At 34.3% G+C, this 15,756-nt stretch overlaps 1 protein-coding gene across 1 annotated transcript; it reads right to left on the reverse strand.

Annotated features, from left to right (window-relative positions):
• Positions 1-909: 909 nt before the first annotated feature.
• On the reverse strand, positions 910-10,384 carry APX3 (ascorbate peroxidase 3). Its single transcript, XM_079085191.1, has 9 exons — positions 10,181-10,384; positions 9,976-10,100; positions 9,121-9,170; positions 8,811-8,876; positions 8,558-8,606; positions 2,873-2,955; positions 2,719-2,798; positions 2,484-2,586; positions 910-1,273 (listed from the first exon to the last, which is right to left on the reverse strand). Exons 1-9 carry the CDS (start codon positions 10,291-10,293, stop codon positions 1,085-1,087), a joined length of 858 nt encoding a protein of 285 aa, XP_078941317.1. The 5' UTR covers positions 10,294-10,384; the 3' UTR covers positions 910-1,084.
• Between the last annotated feature and the right edge of the window lie 5,372 nt (positions 10,385-15,756).

Raw genomic sequence — 15,756 nt, forward strand, 5'->3', positions numbered from 1 at the left:
CAAGAAATCACCCACTCTCATACCCTAAAATTGTGGTGAATTTTACATGTAGTAAAGAATTATTTATAAGGAATAAATAAACGTGTGATTATATATATTAATATAGAGATTGTATTTTATTTTTTATTTGTTTAAAAAAATAGGTAACGATAATAAGAAGCTTGTTTATTGAGTTAGATCTAATTACATTTGTTAATTGAATCTGATCCGATTGAGTGAGACTAGCCTCTTACTTCTTATCTTATCAGACACTATAAGAAACATATAAAAAGCTATAGAACCGAATCAGAAACTTCTAATTCATATCCACCTTTTAACAAATCGGAAGTTTGGAAAGTAATTATTTTTGGTGGGGGGAAAAATATGAATAAGTATGAGAAAAAGTTAGAAAAGGGAGTTGAATGTACCAAACACACAGTGCCAAATAAGGAAACGCCAATTGCATGAGTTTAGGAGGGTTAGGTAGATAACGTATAGAAGTTGGCAGATTCAATTATTTGCACATGTCCCAACACCACCGCAAAAATACCTAATCAATCCTACCCAAATCCCATACAACCCTCCAAAATGCATCAATTTTTATTATTTTCTTAACTTTATCATTGTAAACAACCCTTGTACGTTACGCATCCACCCTTGTACATTGTTCTTGATAGCTTACACTTTTTGCCAAATTAAATCAATGAATATTAGGCTGGTTTTTCTTTAAGTAAATCTTACTTAACTTCAAATGAACTAAAGGAGAAAAAAAAACAGGAAAAAGATAAAGAAAAGTTGTGGTGGAAAAATAGAAAAACTTATAAATAAAATAAATCATCAAGCATGTGATCAGATCCGAAACTTAATTATTTTTAATTGATCCAAGTCCAACACAATGGAATTTAAGTTCGTATGTTGTGGAGGGCTCCATTATTTATAGGGTATTTATTATTAATTAATCAAACTGAAAGTCAAATTGTCTCTGGGGTTTTTTAAACTTAAATAATGGTAATACAATATATGTTGAGGTAAATAAATTCAGGGAAACAATGTTATAACAACTTGTATCCCATGCAGTGAAGGTTGTACCACTGACTCACCGACTTCACTTGGACTTTTTGCGGACTTCATAGACGTAACTGAGAATAACCACCGCAGCAGTAACGATAACACCGACAGCGCTTTGGGCCAATACGACGCCGTCCTTAACTTTTTTGGCGGAAGTTGGTGTGAAGCCTAATTCCGAGAGTTTCTTGTGTGAAATTGCATAATCGTTAAAGAATGCATCTTCGTCCTGAACAAACAATTATTACATTCTAATGTTCAATAATTTAGGATAACATGGGGGAACGTAAAATTATAGTAAGGTTCGGTTTTTAATTATATAATAATGGAAAGGACGCGTAAATGTACCAGATTAGAAATAATAGTGTAGTAGTGTACAGCTAGCTATTGGTTTGAGATAGAATCTAATCTAAGGCATGTTCCATTGTTGTGTAGATACAGGAGGATTTTAGTTTTATATGAGTAACATTGTACCTTAATAACAACCACAATCTGTTATCTGTGTGAGGTTGTTGGCTCAGGTTAAGATTGGTTGTTATTTATTTCATTATGTTTTAACAATGAGAAGAGACCAGAAAAGGGGTCCCAACTGTCAAAACCAATAATCTAAGGTAGTCCAGCTTAAAACCAATCACACAACTGTCTTTTTAGTGACTTTAATGTTTGTTTGTTTATATGTTCCCATTTTAGTTGTTATGGGTAGGTTCCTACCACGTGAGGAGGGGGGACTGCTTATATCATATGTACAAGTACAATATTGCTGCCTTAAGTAAAATAATAGCCGTCCAAATTATAGTCAAACCATAAAAAAGAATTGATATATATATTTTCAAAAGTTACATATATTTGCCATTATTAATATATTGAAATGGTGTTACTAAATAACAAACAGGGCCTAATGGAACATTTCTAAGGAAGTAGTGATCTTTTAGGTCCAATTAGTCGATTTGTAATATAAAACAAAGTGAAACTAATAAACAAGAAAGAAACAGATAAATAGCAATTACATATCAACTTCCAACAGTTTCTCTCTAAGCAAATTTCGTATCTACCTTACTAGTACTTTTCAGTAAATGCATCAAGGACAAATAGTAATGGCTCACTGTTACCCATGACAAGGATTAAAAAAAAGATGATGTTATCCTCCACATAAAGGCAGGATAGTTAAAGTGGGGTGCAGTGCAGCTATGCGAGTAGGTCCGTTGAAACTAAAAAGAATTTTTTTACAGTGGACATGTATATTGACATGTCTTAGCTACTTGTATTATTTTTATGTGTATATAAAAAATGAAGATGTTATTTTTGGCTTTTATTGGCACGTTTAGTGTGCACTTTTAGGTCTCCAGTGGAAGGAACCTCTCTACCCAGTGGATAAAAGATCAAAGTTTACTTGGCATCACATTTGGTTATTATATAATAATAATAATTTCACAATTTACCTTTGCATAGAGCTCAACATAAGGGCGGAATGCAGGATCATCCAGCAATGCGATGTCTGTAGGAAGTTTCAAAAGCCCCTCTGATTCGCCTTTCAGAAGCTCCCTGGTCCCGCAGAATCAGGGCAATTAAGGACATGTTAAAATATATATATATATATATATATATATATATATATATATATATATATATATTATTACAGATACAGAAAGGAAATGAGGGTTGAGCAAGTTTTACACAAAATATGAGTTATCAAATTTCAGTGGATCCCTGGTCCAAGGGCCATCAAAGCCTGATCTATCTGCATGTGCTTTCCCCTGTAGCATATCAAGAAACAAGCAAAATGATAAACATGTTTTATGTTCCTAACGAGTAATGAGTGGCCACTTACCAGAGTGTGTCCTCCTGAGAGGGCCACAATATCCTTGTCAGATAAACCCATACGATAAAATATGTCCCTCAAGTGTGGTGCACCTACAATTCATATAACAACTTCAGTTAATTAAACGAATATAAGTGTTTCATTACTGTGAAACATGAGGGACCACCTTACAGATGATGTGCAAAGGATTGATGAAAACATGCATGTTTGTAAATTTCAGTAATAAAGTATTTATTTGTACTATTATCATGACCGACAGGTTTAATGAATAGTTTGTCTATCTAATGAGAAGTAATGGTATAAAATAAGGAGGCTTGGTATCAAGTAACACAAGTATGGAAACAATACAAGAGTAGGAAGAGACACTGAAAACAATGAAGTAAACAATTTTAGTAAATATAAACTTCTTCCTCAAGATGGTCCTTGAAGGAAGGCATTATTGATGTCAAACTGATGCAAAATTTTGTCAAATGAGGAGCAATAGATAATGATGCAAACTGTTGTTGGTTCAACAACTAGTATTATTATCCTGCTTGAGTTTTGATGATAACAACGTTAAATCCAACTTGTATTGTTATCTAACAATTCATTTGAATTCTGTATGATAAATATGTTACAAGTGATTGATATTCAAGTGACCAAGATATCAAATCGGTTTTTGCCTCAGGAAGAGCATCATTTTACGTGCCTTGAAGAGTCAAGGGAAGATTTTATCCCAGACCTTAAGCCAGAATATTTCGCAATATAAATTTGTTGGATATTCCCATGATCTTATTTCATGAATTAGCCAGGCAAGAGCTATGCAACTTGTGCAATTTGCGTCAAGGCAATAACAACAACAACATATCCAAAATCCCATAGGAATGAAGTAAGGGTGAAGTTAGATGTAGACAGTTGTACCTCCAACCAAAGGTAGAGAGACTTCTTCCGTAAATGAGCTATGGCGTATGAAACACAAGCCCACAATGGTGAATAAAGGCACGGGGGGGGTTGAAGAACAAAGCAAGTACTAGCAATAAAGCTGAAAGTAAAACGGGCATAAAAGTAAGGTGAATTTGTACAAAAAGCCAAACCGGAAGGACCTATACTACTCCACTACCTTGATTTTAAGCATCCACACCCTCGTAAGCTTTTGTCTTCGGATAGACACAACTCCTTTATGCCTAACATGACACTATCTACCCACTTCCTTATCAGGTGACCTCTCCTCTTCCCTTCGCACCATCAATTGTAGCCATCACCACCCTCCTAATTATAGTTGTCGGTTGCCTCCTTTTGAACTATCGATGTCCGTCACAACATCCTCATTTTCGCAACTTACATCTTCCTCTCATGTTTCTAATCGGCCATCATTTTTATCCGTACATCATAGTTAGCCTAACCGATATTTTCTCCTTTACTTTAGCGTCACCTTTTGTCGCACAAACTTCCCAAGGATGTCCTCCGCATTAACTGTCCCCCTTTATGTGGTGGTTAACATCGTCCTCAACACCCCTTTCCTTATGGATCAAAGTACTTGAAATTCTCATTTGGGGCATTGTACTTTCCCCTTATATATAATTCTAATCCTTCATTAGTACGCTCCCCACTAAAACTTCACCACAGATATTTCATCTTCATTGTACTAATTCGCAACCCTTCCCTTCCAACGTTGTCCTCCAACCGCAGAACTTACCATTTAGTCTCTACTCTTTACAACCAATACAATGTTATCGACAAAAAGCATACACCATGGCACCATAGTTGTCAAACTCGTACGAGTCGGAGTCATTTCAAACCGAAAACAGGCAGTAGTATGATACAATATGGATTGTGAGGCAGTACAAAAACCACAAGTCAATGATTGACTCGTACCGAGTCGAGCCCACCCGTGACTAGGACGAGCCATAAGTTACGGTTGAAAACCAACCGTTCATCCGTTAATAGGAAAGAAAAAAACAACAGGCCATATAACCGACGTAACGTCCTCGTATCCAACTTTATTTTTGATAGACGGAATATCAATCTCGCTTGATAAAAGATCTTCAACTTTAAAAACCCAAGGAATTTGTATGAGATACATGTTAGAAAGAAAGAGTTAGGAGATAATTTTTTAAGAGATAGAGATAGTCAAGAGCTACTAGAAAACAATGCCTAATTTACGAACCCTGAACACATTTTTTTTTATATATCAACATATGTACCAAATTTTCCCTCTATCTTTCACCACTTGTTCACATTACTAGGGCTGTTCACTATTTGGTTAAACCCGAATTGTCTAATCGGACAATTTGGATTGGACTATTTGGTACGGATATTCGGATTTTTGGATTGATTTTAAGCTAAACCGAATTATTATTTTGGATTGGTTTTGGTTTATAAAATAAGAATCGAATAGTCCAAAAAAACCGAATAACAACTTGTTATTTATTTTTAATATATATATCTTTAATCATTGATAAATTTACTAAATTATTTTTTTAACTATTAAAATCTTTTATCCAATATAATGCCTTAATATGTATTTCTTATCAAAAGTTTTTTGTCAATGATATATTAAACTACAATCAATTTTTCTTAGTAGTTGTTTATAAATTATAATCCATAACTAAAAAGTTTTTTTAGTTACTTTTATAGAGTTGGCTAAGATTTAAGTTATATATATTTTTTAAATGTCTTGCCTCCTAAAAACCGATCCAACCGAATTGTTATTTGGTTGGATCGGATCGGATTTGAATTTAGTTTGGACTATTCAGATCTATGTTTTGAAAACCGAAATCTATTTGGATTTACTTGATTGGATCGGATCAAACCGATCCATCCAAAGGAACACCCCTACACATTACCCCCTACTCCACTTTCTTTAACACTCCATCCCACCAAGTACGCTAAACACTTTTACGGTTAACTAGCGAACTTGTAATATTTTATTAAATGTACATTAATATTCAACAAATATTATGTCTTTATATGTGTGTCACATATATTTATATATAAACTTTTTTTAATATCATGACTCTTACGAGGCAAGTCCCAAGTAGAAAATTTAAGATCTTGGTAATCTTTTAAAATAATGTTAGATGTACTCCCTCATCCCAAAGACACAACCATACCCTAAAAAGGATTTGGTATGTACCTAAGACTTCGTCCCTCCCTATCCTCCTTAATGCCCTCTACTTCCCCACTTTTAATCTCCGTTCAGGAACATTCATTGTAAGTTTGTTGACTTCCTTCGAAGCCCTGTATATTCAAAAAAGTTGTCTCTTTAAAAAAAGAATGAAAGTAATTATACCTCATTCTCTCTTCAATGCACATTCCTCTTTTTAAAGGAGCTTGAGACCACCAAAAAGTACGCAATAGCAAACTCAAATAACATAAGACCCCATTCGTTCCTGGTACCAAAACCAAAACCCCCATACACTATATGGTAACAATGAGTCTCTCTTCCTATATGACTATTGAAGTCTCCCTCTACAACCATCCAAGCATTCCCATAAACTCCTCTTTTCTGATCCATCCATCTAGAATCCATCTAGACTTGGTAAACATGTCGTGTTGTTTCGGGATTCAAACAAATGGGTAGAAAGAGCTTGACCCTAACATTACTTATAAAAAATTTGTGGCTTCATGTCAACCTTTTACTTAAATGTGTTGAAATTTCTTAACGAAAAACGTTTATATCGTGTCGAGTTTATTTCGGGCTAGTGGGTATAGGGTTTAGACCTTGTAAATGTGTCATGTCGTGATGAGTTGAAACACTAAACGGGTGAGAAGAGTTTGATCCTCACCTTACCCGTTTAATTTTTGTGTCGTCTCATGTTAACTCGTTTACTTGATTGCTGAAATCTCTTACCCAAACCCGCTTATTTTGTGTTGGTTTTCACCAGCTTTACTTCCATACCATTATGTAGGGCATAAGCACACACAATGTTCACTACCAACTCCTCTACAACTACCTTCATCACCATGATCCTATCACAACATCTTTAAACTTCTTCTGCTATGTTGTCTTTAAGATTCGATGACAAAAAGACACCCACACGATTTCTCGCATTCTATAGGCATGAGTGCCACAATTTATACCCATTAAACTCTCTAGCTTGCGATCCCTTCCACTTAGTGTCTTAAATTCAAACAATCACCACTTTCCTATTTCTTAAAACCTTTGCCACTTCCAATAACTTCGCATTCAAAGATCCTACTTTCAACATACAAATTTGAAATATGAAGGGCAGTTTTCAATGCTGAATCTCTGTGGGTGGTTGGAGTCGTTAAAGAGGACGATAATTTGTGGGTTTTCTAGTTTATAATCAAGGTATGATCCTTGTTCCATTATTATTATCATTTTGGTGAATTTAATATATTGTAAGGTTTAAGAGTTGGGGATTTTAGGTGTTGATGATCACCAACATTCTTGGTGATATTTATTGATTATTAGTATCATTGTTGTGAGCAAATTTTGGTTATTTTGTAAAGGGTTTAAGGAACAAATAAACTTAGGAAGGATTGTCATGTAATTTTAAGCTCGTTGGTGATGTTGCATCACTTATGATATTTTATAGGTATATGAGATCTACTAATGTTGAGTGGTTTGGATTTTAGTCTAAACTTGACGGGAGTACATAGCATTTTCCTAAACCGGCTACATTTCGAAATGAGTATTTTTTTTAAGCTGATAATACTTGTTACATTTTATTGTTTACTCATGTCTTGCATAATGGTAATCTTTTATAAAGTTGGAGCAGGTTAAATGATTTATGTTATGTATAATTACCTATCGGTCATGAGAATTGAGGGGATTTGTTATAATCTAAAAAAAGTGTTTGGAGCATTTGGACATGTTTACATGTTGCAATTGACATCTAGACCATGTCTTAGCATATAATGTCTGTGGTAATGTCTCGTGCAATCAACACTTAAGGTAAGTATGTGCCTCTCATCACATTCACAAGTACTCACTTGTCCCTAGACTCTTGGGTTTGGGTGCACTGAACTAGCGTAGTTGTAGACATCATTTTCTTATAGTCTATTTTTGGGTTATTAGTAGGCATTTGAATTGTATTAATTATATGGTTGATATTATTGTGGAGGGATAGTAGTAACATTTGATAATTAGAGTTGCTAGATGGGAACTTCTGCTTTCATTATGTAACCATGTTGAACTGTTGCTTTTTATCAAGTTATAATTTGGTGTTATTCTCAGATTTTGAGGGGTGTTACGGATGGCATAAGGAAAGAAATGATTGATGGAGAACTATTGGTGGTGCTGAAGATAAAGGAAAAAAAATCCACCAGGTGAAGGGATTCATAACCAAATCAGGACTCAGGAGACTGTAAAAAGCAAGAAATAAGCCATATCTATGACAATGAGGAGATCAAAACAACTATGAATGTGTATAGATCACATCTATTGGAAAAAAAAATATTTTAGATTTAAAGGGATTAACAATCTCAGAGGATTTCACTTCTTGAGAAGTTATGAAAAATAAATTTGTGATTTGCTTGTTGAAAAGTATTACAACAAGATGTTATATAAGTTTTTTGATTTTTAAAAACTTCAGAATTGTTAGGTTTGTAACAAGAATATCTAGTAATAAAACTGAATAATTTATAGGTTGGTCAGGAAACATCTTTTTAACTGCCAAAAAGCTATTGAAAAGAGAATGCACTTCTTATGTAAGATAATGATTAATGTAAAAAAGTAGGATCAAAAACCTTTGGTAGCATTTGGGAGTCTTCCTTCCTTAGGAGAGATCTTAGAGTCCTAAAAGAAAAGAGAGAACATGTTATGAAAGGTAAATTTGCTGCAGGGAATAAATTCCCATTATATTCTTATACTTGCTTTTGTAAAGGAGTAAGATTTCAAACAGAATCTGAGCATGAACAGATGAAATATACGACTAGGTCCAAAGAAAAAACAAATGAAAAAAAATTGAAAAAGACCAAACATGTGATAAAATCAAGATACCTTTCTACCAGGAACAAAGTCAACAGTAGGGCCACCAGTAACCTCCACAGCAACAACACCTGCAAGCTACAAACAGAAAGCCTAAACATGTCAGTAATTGGTTGTACTTTAGTCTTTACATGTCACATATGACATAACATGTGTGCTTATGTGTATGTTAGAATTAAAATTAAACTCATTGGGAAATATAGTGCAAATTATTTGAGTGCATGTACGCACTGCAAGCATATGAATAATTTAGCAAATTGTTTGGTGGTATCAAATACATAACATAATTCATAAAAATGAACTTTAGTATCATTGAAATCACCTGATACAGATCTGCATATGTAATCCTTGGATGTTTGGACTTTATTTCTTCTGCAGTAAGAAAGAAGATACTCATTATAGTAACAAACAGAAGTACTTTAATTCAAGTTAAAGTCATTTCTCTTTGTAGGGGGAAATATTAAGTCTAGTAGCAACAAAATTTTAATCAATGACAACCAAGAACTACCAAGATTATAAAAAATGGACCAGCAACCCAAAAAGATTAATGGAAAAAATAACTTAGTAGAACTGAAATCCATGATATGTGTTTGAGTTGTACAAGTTAACAGTCACAAGTCAAGAAAGTTCATATAGCAAGAATAGAAAATGCTAGGGTTTTTATCACTACTAAAAGTCTCTCTACTTCAGATTGGTAAAACACTGCAGGTTAGCAAAAATTTAAGCTAAAACAGCAATCAATTTGTCACCCTAGTTCACAACGAAATAAGATCACACCGGATGATGATTAACACGAAATTGAAAAGTATAACTTTGCATCAAAAGAAGATCATTTGGGGGTAATTAACATCAAAGTGAAATATTCCAACTCAAAAGTACAACTTTCAATATTGAGAAAGTGATTGCCTGGCAATAGCTTAGCATTTACACACAACATAAATATCAAACTTATTAACTCAGAAGTTATAGAACTAGTCTCCTTGAAACACAAAATCCATATTAACAAATTTCTCCTACTTTCAATTGATAAAAGGAGTGCTTCAATTAGAAAAAAAATAGCATGGCTACAATACTGTTCATATCAAAATAAAAACCATTCGAGTAATCAATATATACAACTCATTCTAAAATACAACTTCAATATGTATCAATTTCAACTAGAAGATAGAAGATTTACCGCAAAAATCAATAGCTATCTTTAGTCCGTTATTAGAGCCATGACTAAATTCCTCCTCATTCCTGATCGAACCATTAGGACCTCCGGTCTTGGTGTTCACATCGTACGTCCCAGCATCATGCCACCTACATCATCATCATGAATCTCGATATAATCATCAAGAACTAGCATCGATATTTAAGAGAAAGAAGAATCGTATTCATACGCTAATCGAAGCATAATTGGTGCGCAATTCTTGTTGGAGATAAAAGCGCGAAGCTCTCGACGAGCTTTATCAATCTGTTTGAGGTATTCGGTGTCTACCACAGGCATCGCCATTGATGAATTACACACAGTCAAGATGAAAGTGTGTGTGTGTTCGTGAACTAGGGAAGAGCAGGCCACTGGTCTAGAGATATAGAATTAGATAATAGATAGGCTAAAATTAGGAGCCAAAGAGAAACTGGGTTCCTGTGTGGTCGACCTCACGGCAATCGAAAATCAAGGTCAGGCAACGTCTTTTGACCACGAGCTTATCGTTTGACTGAGAGAGGATAGTATCCATCATCGACGGTCTATGTTGTTTCCCGTTGACTAGAAAACTTCGACCTCATCTACAAAATAATTATATTTTTTATAAATATTCCAAAATTTGTGTTTGTAACTGTATTTTGTATTTTAGGTTGGTTTCTTTTGGTTTTGAATTTATATTTTTTTCTTTATGGTTTTCAAAAAGAAAGGTATTGTCATAGGAGTAAGGGATAATGACTTGAGCGGGCAATGTATTTTTGTTTTTTGTTATATTTTGTCACTAAATTATTTTATGTGCTTTATTAACTCTTGAACTTGTTGAAACGTATACATTATATCATGACCAGTAATAATAGATTTTGCCGGTTTCCGGCCAAACATGATTTTCCGATCATCTTCTTCGGTCAAACACGATTTCCCGGCGAGACCTCTTTTTTACTGGAAATGTTAAAAACCCAAAAATTTTCATCATCAAATCTTAATTTTTTCAATAAAACCCAGAAGCTCGTGTTTGTGTGTGAAGGAATCGAACACAAAAATCAGAAATTGAACTCACAAAACACACCCAACTGTGTGTTCTTGATGTTTGTGTGTGAAATTTCAAATCTTGAAGAGGAAGATAAAGAACTCAAGAACTTAAACCCAGATTCTCTCTTTATCAATTGAAACACATCCAACGCACACATCATTGTTCCGTGAAAATTAGAAATCTCCATATTTAAATGGGTTTTGAAACCATTTAGGGTTTTTTGATGTTTGAGTTTGGGTGTTGCAGATTCGCTTGTACTTCAAGCTTTTTCTGCCATAACAGATCTTGACTGTTGTACAACATTATCGCTTCTGATTCAAACAAAAACTCAACACTCACCAACGGAATTACCATATTTAACGATGAAGATTTGTATTCTTAAACGAGCGTACCTATTTGAAGATCGAAAGGGTCGCGTTAATCAAACCCAACTAGGGAAAACTCACTACAATCAATTTGTTGTTATTGTTTTTTGAATTTATCGGGAACTTTACCCTTTTCTTTGTAGGGTTTTACAAGAACCCTAGTGTCGCATACGAAATGTGGGTTTCCTTTCGCGATAATGAGTTTAACAGTTTCTACCTAAACAAATATGATGAATCCAAACATTATTTTTTTGCTGATATGGGATCTGAACATCTTGAAGTGGGGCATACTTTCTACGAAAGAGAAGAAACAAGATTAAAGAAACATTTTTTGAACTTATTTTTATGTGATTTAACGATGGAGAAGATTGAAACAAAAAAACCGGAAATGTCGTTGGAGAAGACAACCAGAGATGTCGCCGGAGCTTGCGTCCGCCGGAAATGTCGTCGGAGGTGAAACTCAAAACCCCAAAATAGGTTTTACCTGCTATTGCAGGTAATAGCGGTGTGTTTTAAACAAAAAAAAAACAAGTTCAAGGGTTAAGAGTGCATAAAAAAAATTAAGTGGCCAAATAAATACAAAATGTATAGTTAGTTACCCTTTCAAGTCATTATCCGTAGTAGAGATGCACACAAAAACCGGTTTGGGGCTTTGGATCCGATCCAATCCGGAAATCGGATTTGGTCAAAACTGGTTTTGACCGAACCGGTTCGGATTGAAACCGGTAATCGGATTGGAACCGGATTTGTGTTTCGGACTAGTAATCGGATTGAGCCTCGGATCAGGAACCGGTTTTGAACCAAACCGGATTGAAAACCGGTTTGAAACCGGATTTGGTATATTACCGTTAACGGGCATTTTGGCAAAAAATCGATTTGTTTCATTTTTTTTTCCTAGCCGTTAAAAAACGGATATAAACGGCTATAATTGATTTTTTTTGTCTTTTTTACCCCCTTAACACTTATAAATAGTATGTATTTTGCTAGATTTCAACTTTTTAATATACACACATATTTTTCACATCTTCTAGTTTGTTAACACTTCAAAAAATGAGCTCGAGAGATTCTACCGCCACCGGTGCTCAAGACTCGGATGCAACGGTGGTGAAAATCTTACCAACAGGTCAGAATAAAGAAGTTTGGGAACATTTTGATATGGTGCTATTGTCGAACGGGAATCAAAAAGTTCGATGCAAGAAGTGTGGGTTGTTAATGGGTAAAGATGGCAATAGTACGTTGAGGAGTCATGCAACTAAAACTTGTCCGGTTGTAAAAGGTCAAGGCGAACCGAGTCAACCTAATATTACTACCGATGGGGCGATATTTATTTACAACAATGAAGACGTTCGTGAAAGTTTTTGTAAGTTCGTGATTCAAGAGGGATTGTCTTTCAACCACTTCGACAACCCACGATTGACACGGATTTTACGGGAAAAAATGCAACCTCAATACCGGCAAGTAAGTCGCTCTACTCTTAGACGTGATGCTAAAAAGTATTGGGGTATAGCCAAAAAAGATATGCAATTGGGATTCTTAAATTTAAAAACCGGTGTTTCTTTAACTTGTGATGTTTGGTCCTCCACCGAAAGTGTTTCCAAAAGCTAGCTTGTCGTCACGACACATTGGATAGACCTCTCTACTTGGGTAATGAACAAACGAGTTATTGCTTTTGAACTTTTTGTGTATCCTCACACGAGGGCACGGTTATTTGCAATTTTAGTAAGTGTTATAGAGACTTATAATTTGGGCGACAAAATCTTTTGTATTTCGTTTGACAATGCAAGTAACAATACCGCCGCCGCAAAAAGATTAATTGCAAAATATAGACCTATTTTGGATGGCTACTCAATGTGTTTGTCACATTATTAATTTAACGGTACAAGATGATTTAAAAATGATAGATTCTACGATTGAAAAATTCAAAAATGTGTTAACTAGAGTTTTTGGAAAAAATAAAGCTGCAATGGAAGTATATCGAAAGTTTGTCGTTTCCATTAACGTAACTTCATATAGTCTTCATTGGGATGTTGACACTAGATGGAGTTCGACGTGCATGATGTTTGAAAGTTTGACACGTCAAAGAATCACTTTGCGATTATTTTACGACACAATTTCAAAAGGAAAAAACCCGGTTTCGGATTTTGATTAGGATTTGATGGAAGAGTTTGTGGAAATGTTAAAAGTTTTTAAACAATCAACCATTTTTTTATCCGGCGTGTATTATCCTACAAGTCCGTTGTTACTAAATGAGTTATGGTTGATATCCGCACAATTGGAGCGTTTTGAACAAAGAAGTGAAATATTTGTTTTGGTTACGAAACCAATGAGAGAAATTAGTCAAATATTTCAAAGATATGACACCACTTTTTACTTGCGTCGCGACATTAAAATCATGTATCAATGTTACGGGTGTAGAGGTTTTGATTACCAAAATTTTCATCTCTTTAAATTTGCACAAAGATGACTCAAACTACATCCGTAACAAATACACAATTTTAATAATACTTTTACTAATTTGTTTGACATTTACGCTACAAAATATTGCAATATGCCAAACACTTTTGCAAGTGTACCCGTCTTTACTAGTGGTGCATCGGGTAGTAGTGAGGGTCAAACGGATTTTCATATCGACCTTTATAACTACATTTTGGAGGAACAAAACAAACGAGCACACACATTAACCCCTAAGCGAACTTGAAATTTATATGGGGTCAAACTTTTTAAAATTCATGAGTGCACTACAATTTAAAATTTTGGATCTTTTGGCTTGGTGGAAAGAAAAGGAAGCACAATTTCATATTCTCTCCGTCATGGTCCGCGATTTACTAACCGTCCAAGCTTCCACGATAGCTTCGAAATCCGCTTTTTCTTTTAGTGGTAGAGTTTTATCAAAGTTGATGACGAATCTTACCCCGGTTGCGGTAGAGGTTTGCGTTTGTTTGAAGGATTATTTGGATTCGGTGGAACGTATACAACACTTGGCATAACTAGAAGGCCCACTAGCACAAAATGTTGAACCGGGGATAATGGAAGAAGAATATGAACAAGGCTTATCAACACCTCCGGAAGTAAACGAAGACGATGACGATGAAGACGAAGACGAAGAATATGGTATTGATGATACCCCTATCCATTTGCGTGGCGGTTGAAGAACATTTTAGTGAAGGCGACTCGAAGTGGAAGACCACAAAAACTCTTTTTATTTGGAAAATGTTATAACGCCATTTTATTATTATTATTATTATTAGTTAACTAATTTCTAAACTCTTTCTATTTCGACGTTTGATGTATGTTTTAACTATTTTAATGAACCTATGTTGCATTTTGTGTTATATATGAGGTCCTAAAAATGTTTTTTTTTAAATTGTAAATTTCGGATCGGATCCAAACCGGATCGGATTAAACCAATTCGGATTCGCGGATGGGAAAACCAGTTTGAAACCGGATCGGATTTTTGATGAAATCGGTTTTTGTTTGACGTCATCAAACCATATCAGATTCGGATCGGTTGTTTGTGCATCTCTAATCCCTAGGAGTAACTCTCTATTTGATCAACAATAATTGATAATTCCGATGAAGATGATGTCATATTGATCACTACCCGTTGCCCTTATAGATTATTCCAGTAAAATCATGATGTTTCATAGGAGGGATTAAAATTTAGAAGGGAAGGAGACCATTCCATGTCACCTAATATACATTTCTCCCCAAACCATACAAATTAAGTCCCTCTTGTAACGACAAATATCATATCTATCATACTACATATAACAAAGTCCAAGGACATGTTAGGTTATTATGAAAAATGTTATGATACAAAATATACAAAATATAATTGTACCAGTCATTTAATACAAGAATAATCTAAAGACCACGTTGAATGGTTAAACAAACTGAAAATAGATATCCAACAAATATTAACGTATCCTCACAATCAGAAACAATTCACAAAAAATTGTTAATTTTTATAACATTAGTTACAATTTTTTTGGCACTAAAAGTATGTAGAAACAAAAGGTTCAAGTTTCAACAGTCGCATTATAAGACTCTAATTTCAGCTATACCTAGAAGGCTATAGTTAGGGGTGTCATAAAAAACCAAAAGCGAATAACCAAACCGAACCAAATGATGTTTGGTTTATTTGGTTCGGGTTATTTGGTTTTCGGTTAATTTGGTTTGGTTAACTGAATAAGGATACCTTATTCGGTTTGGTTTTTTGTTAAATTTTCATTGTTTTGATTAAACCGAATAATATATATATATATATATATATATATATATATATATATATATATATATATATATATATATATATTGATTAGTTACTAAGGTTTCCATGACCTTTTTTAGTTATTAACCATTATAAAGTTATAGTTG

The sequence above is a fragment of the Lactuca virosa genome, chromosome 3 (assembly GCF_052849685.1).
Source record: "Lactuca virosa cultivar CGN04683 chromosome 3, Lactuca_virosa_CGN04683_v6, whole genome shotgun sequence".
Lineage (NCBI taxonomy): Eukaryota > Viridiplantae > Streptophyta > Magnoliopsida > Asterales > Asteraceae > Lactuca > Lactuca virosa.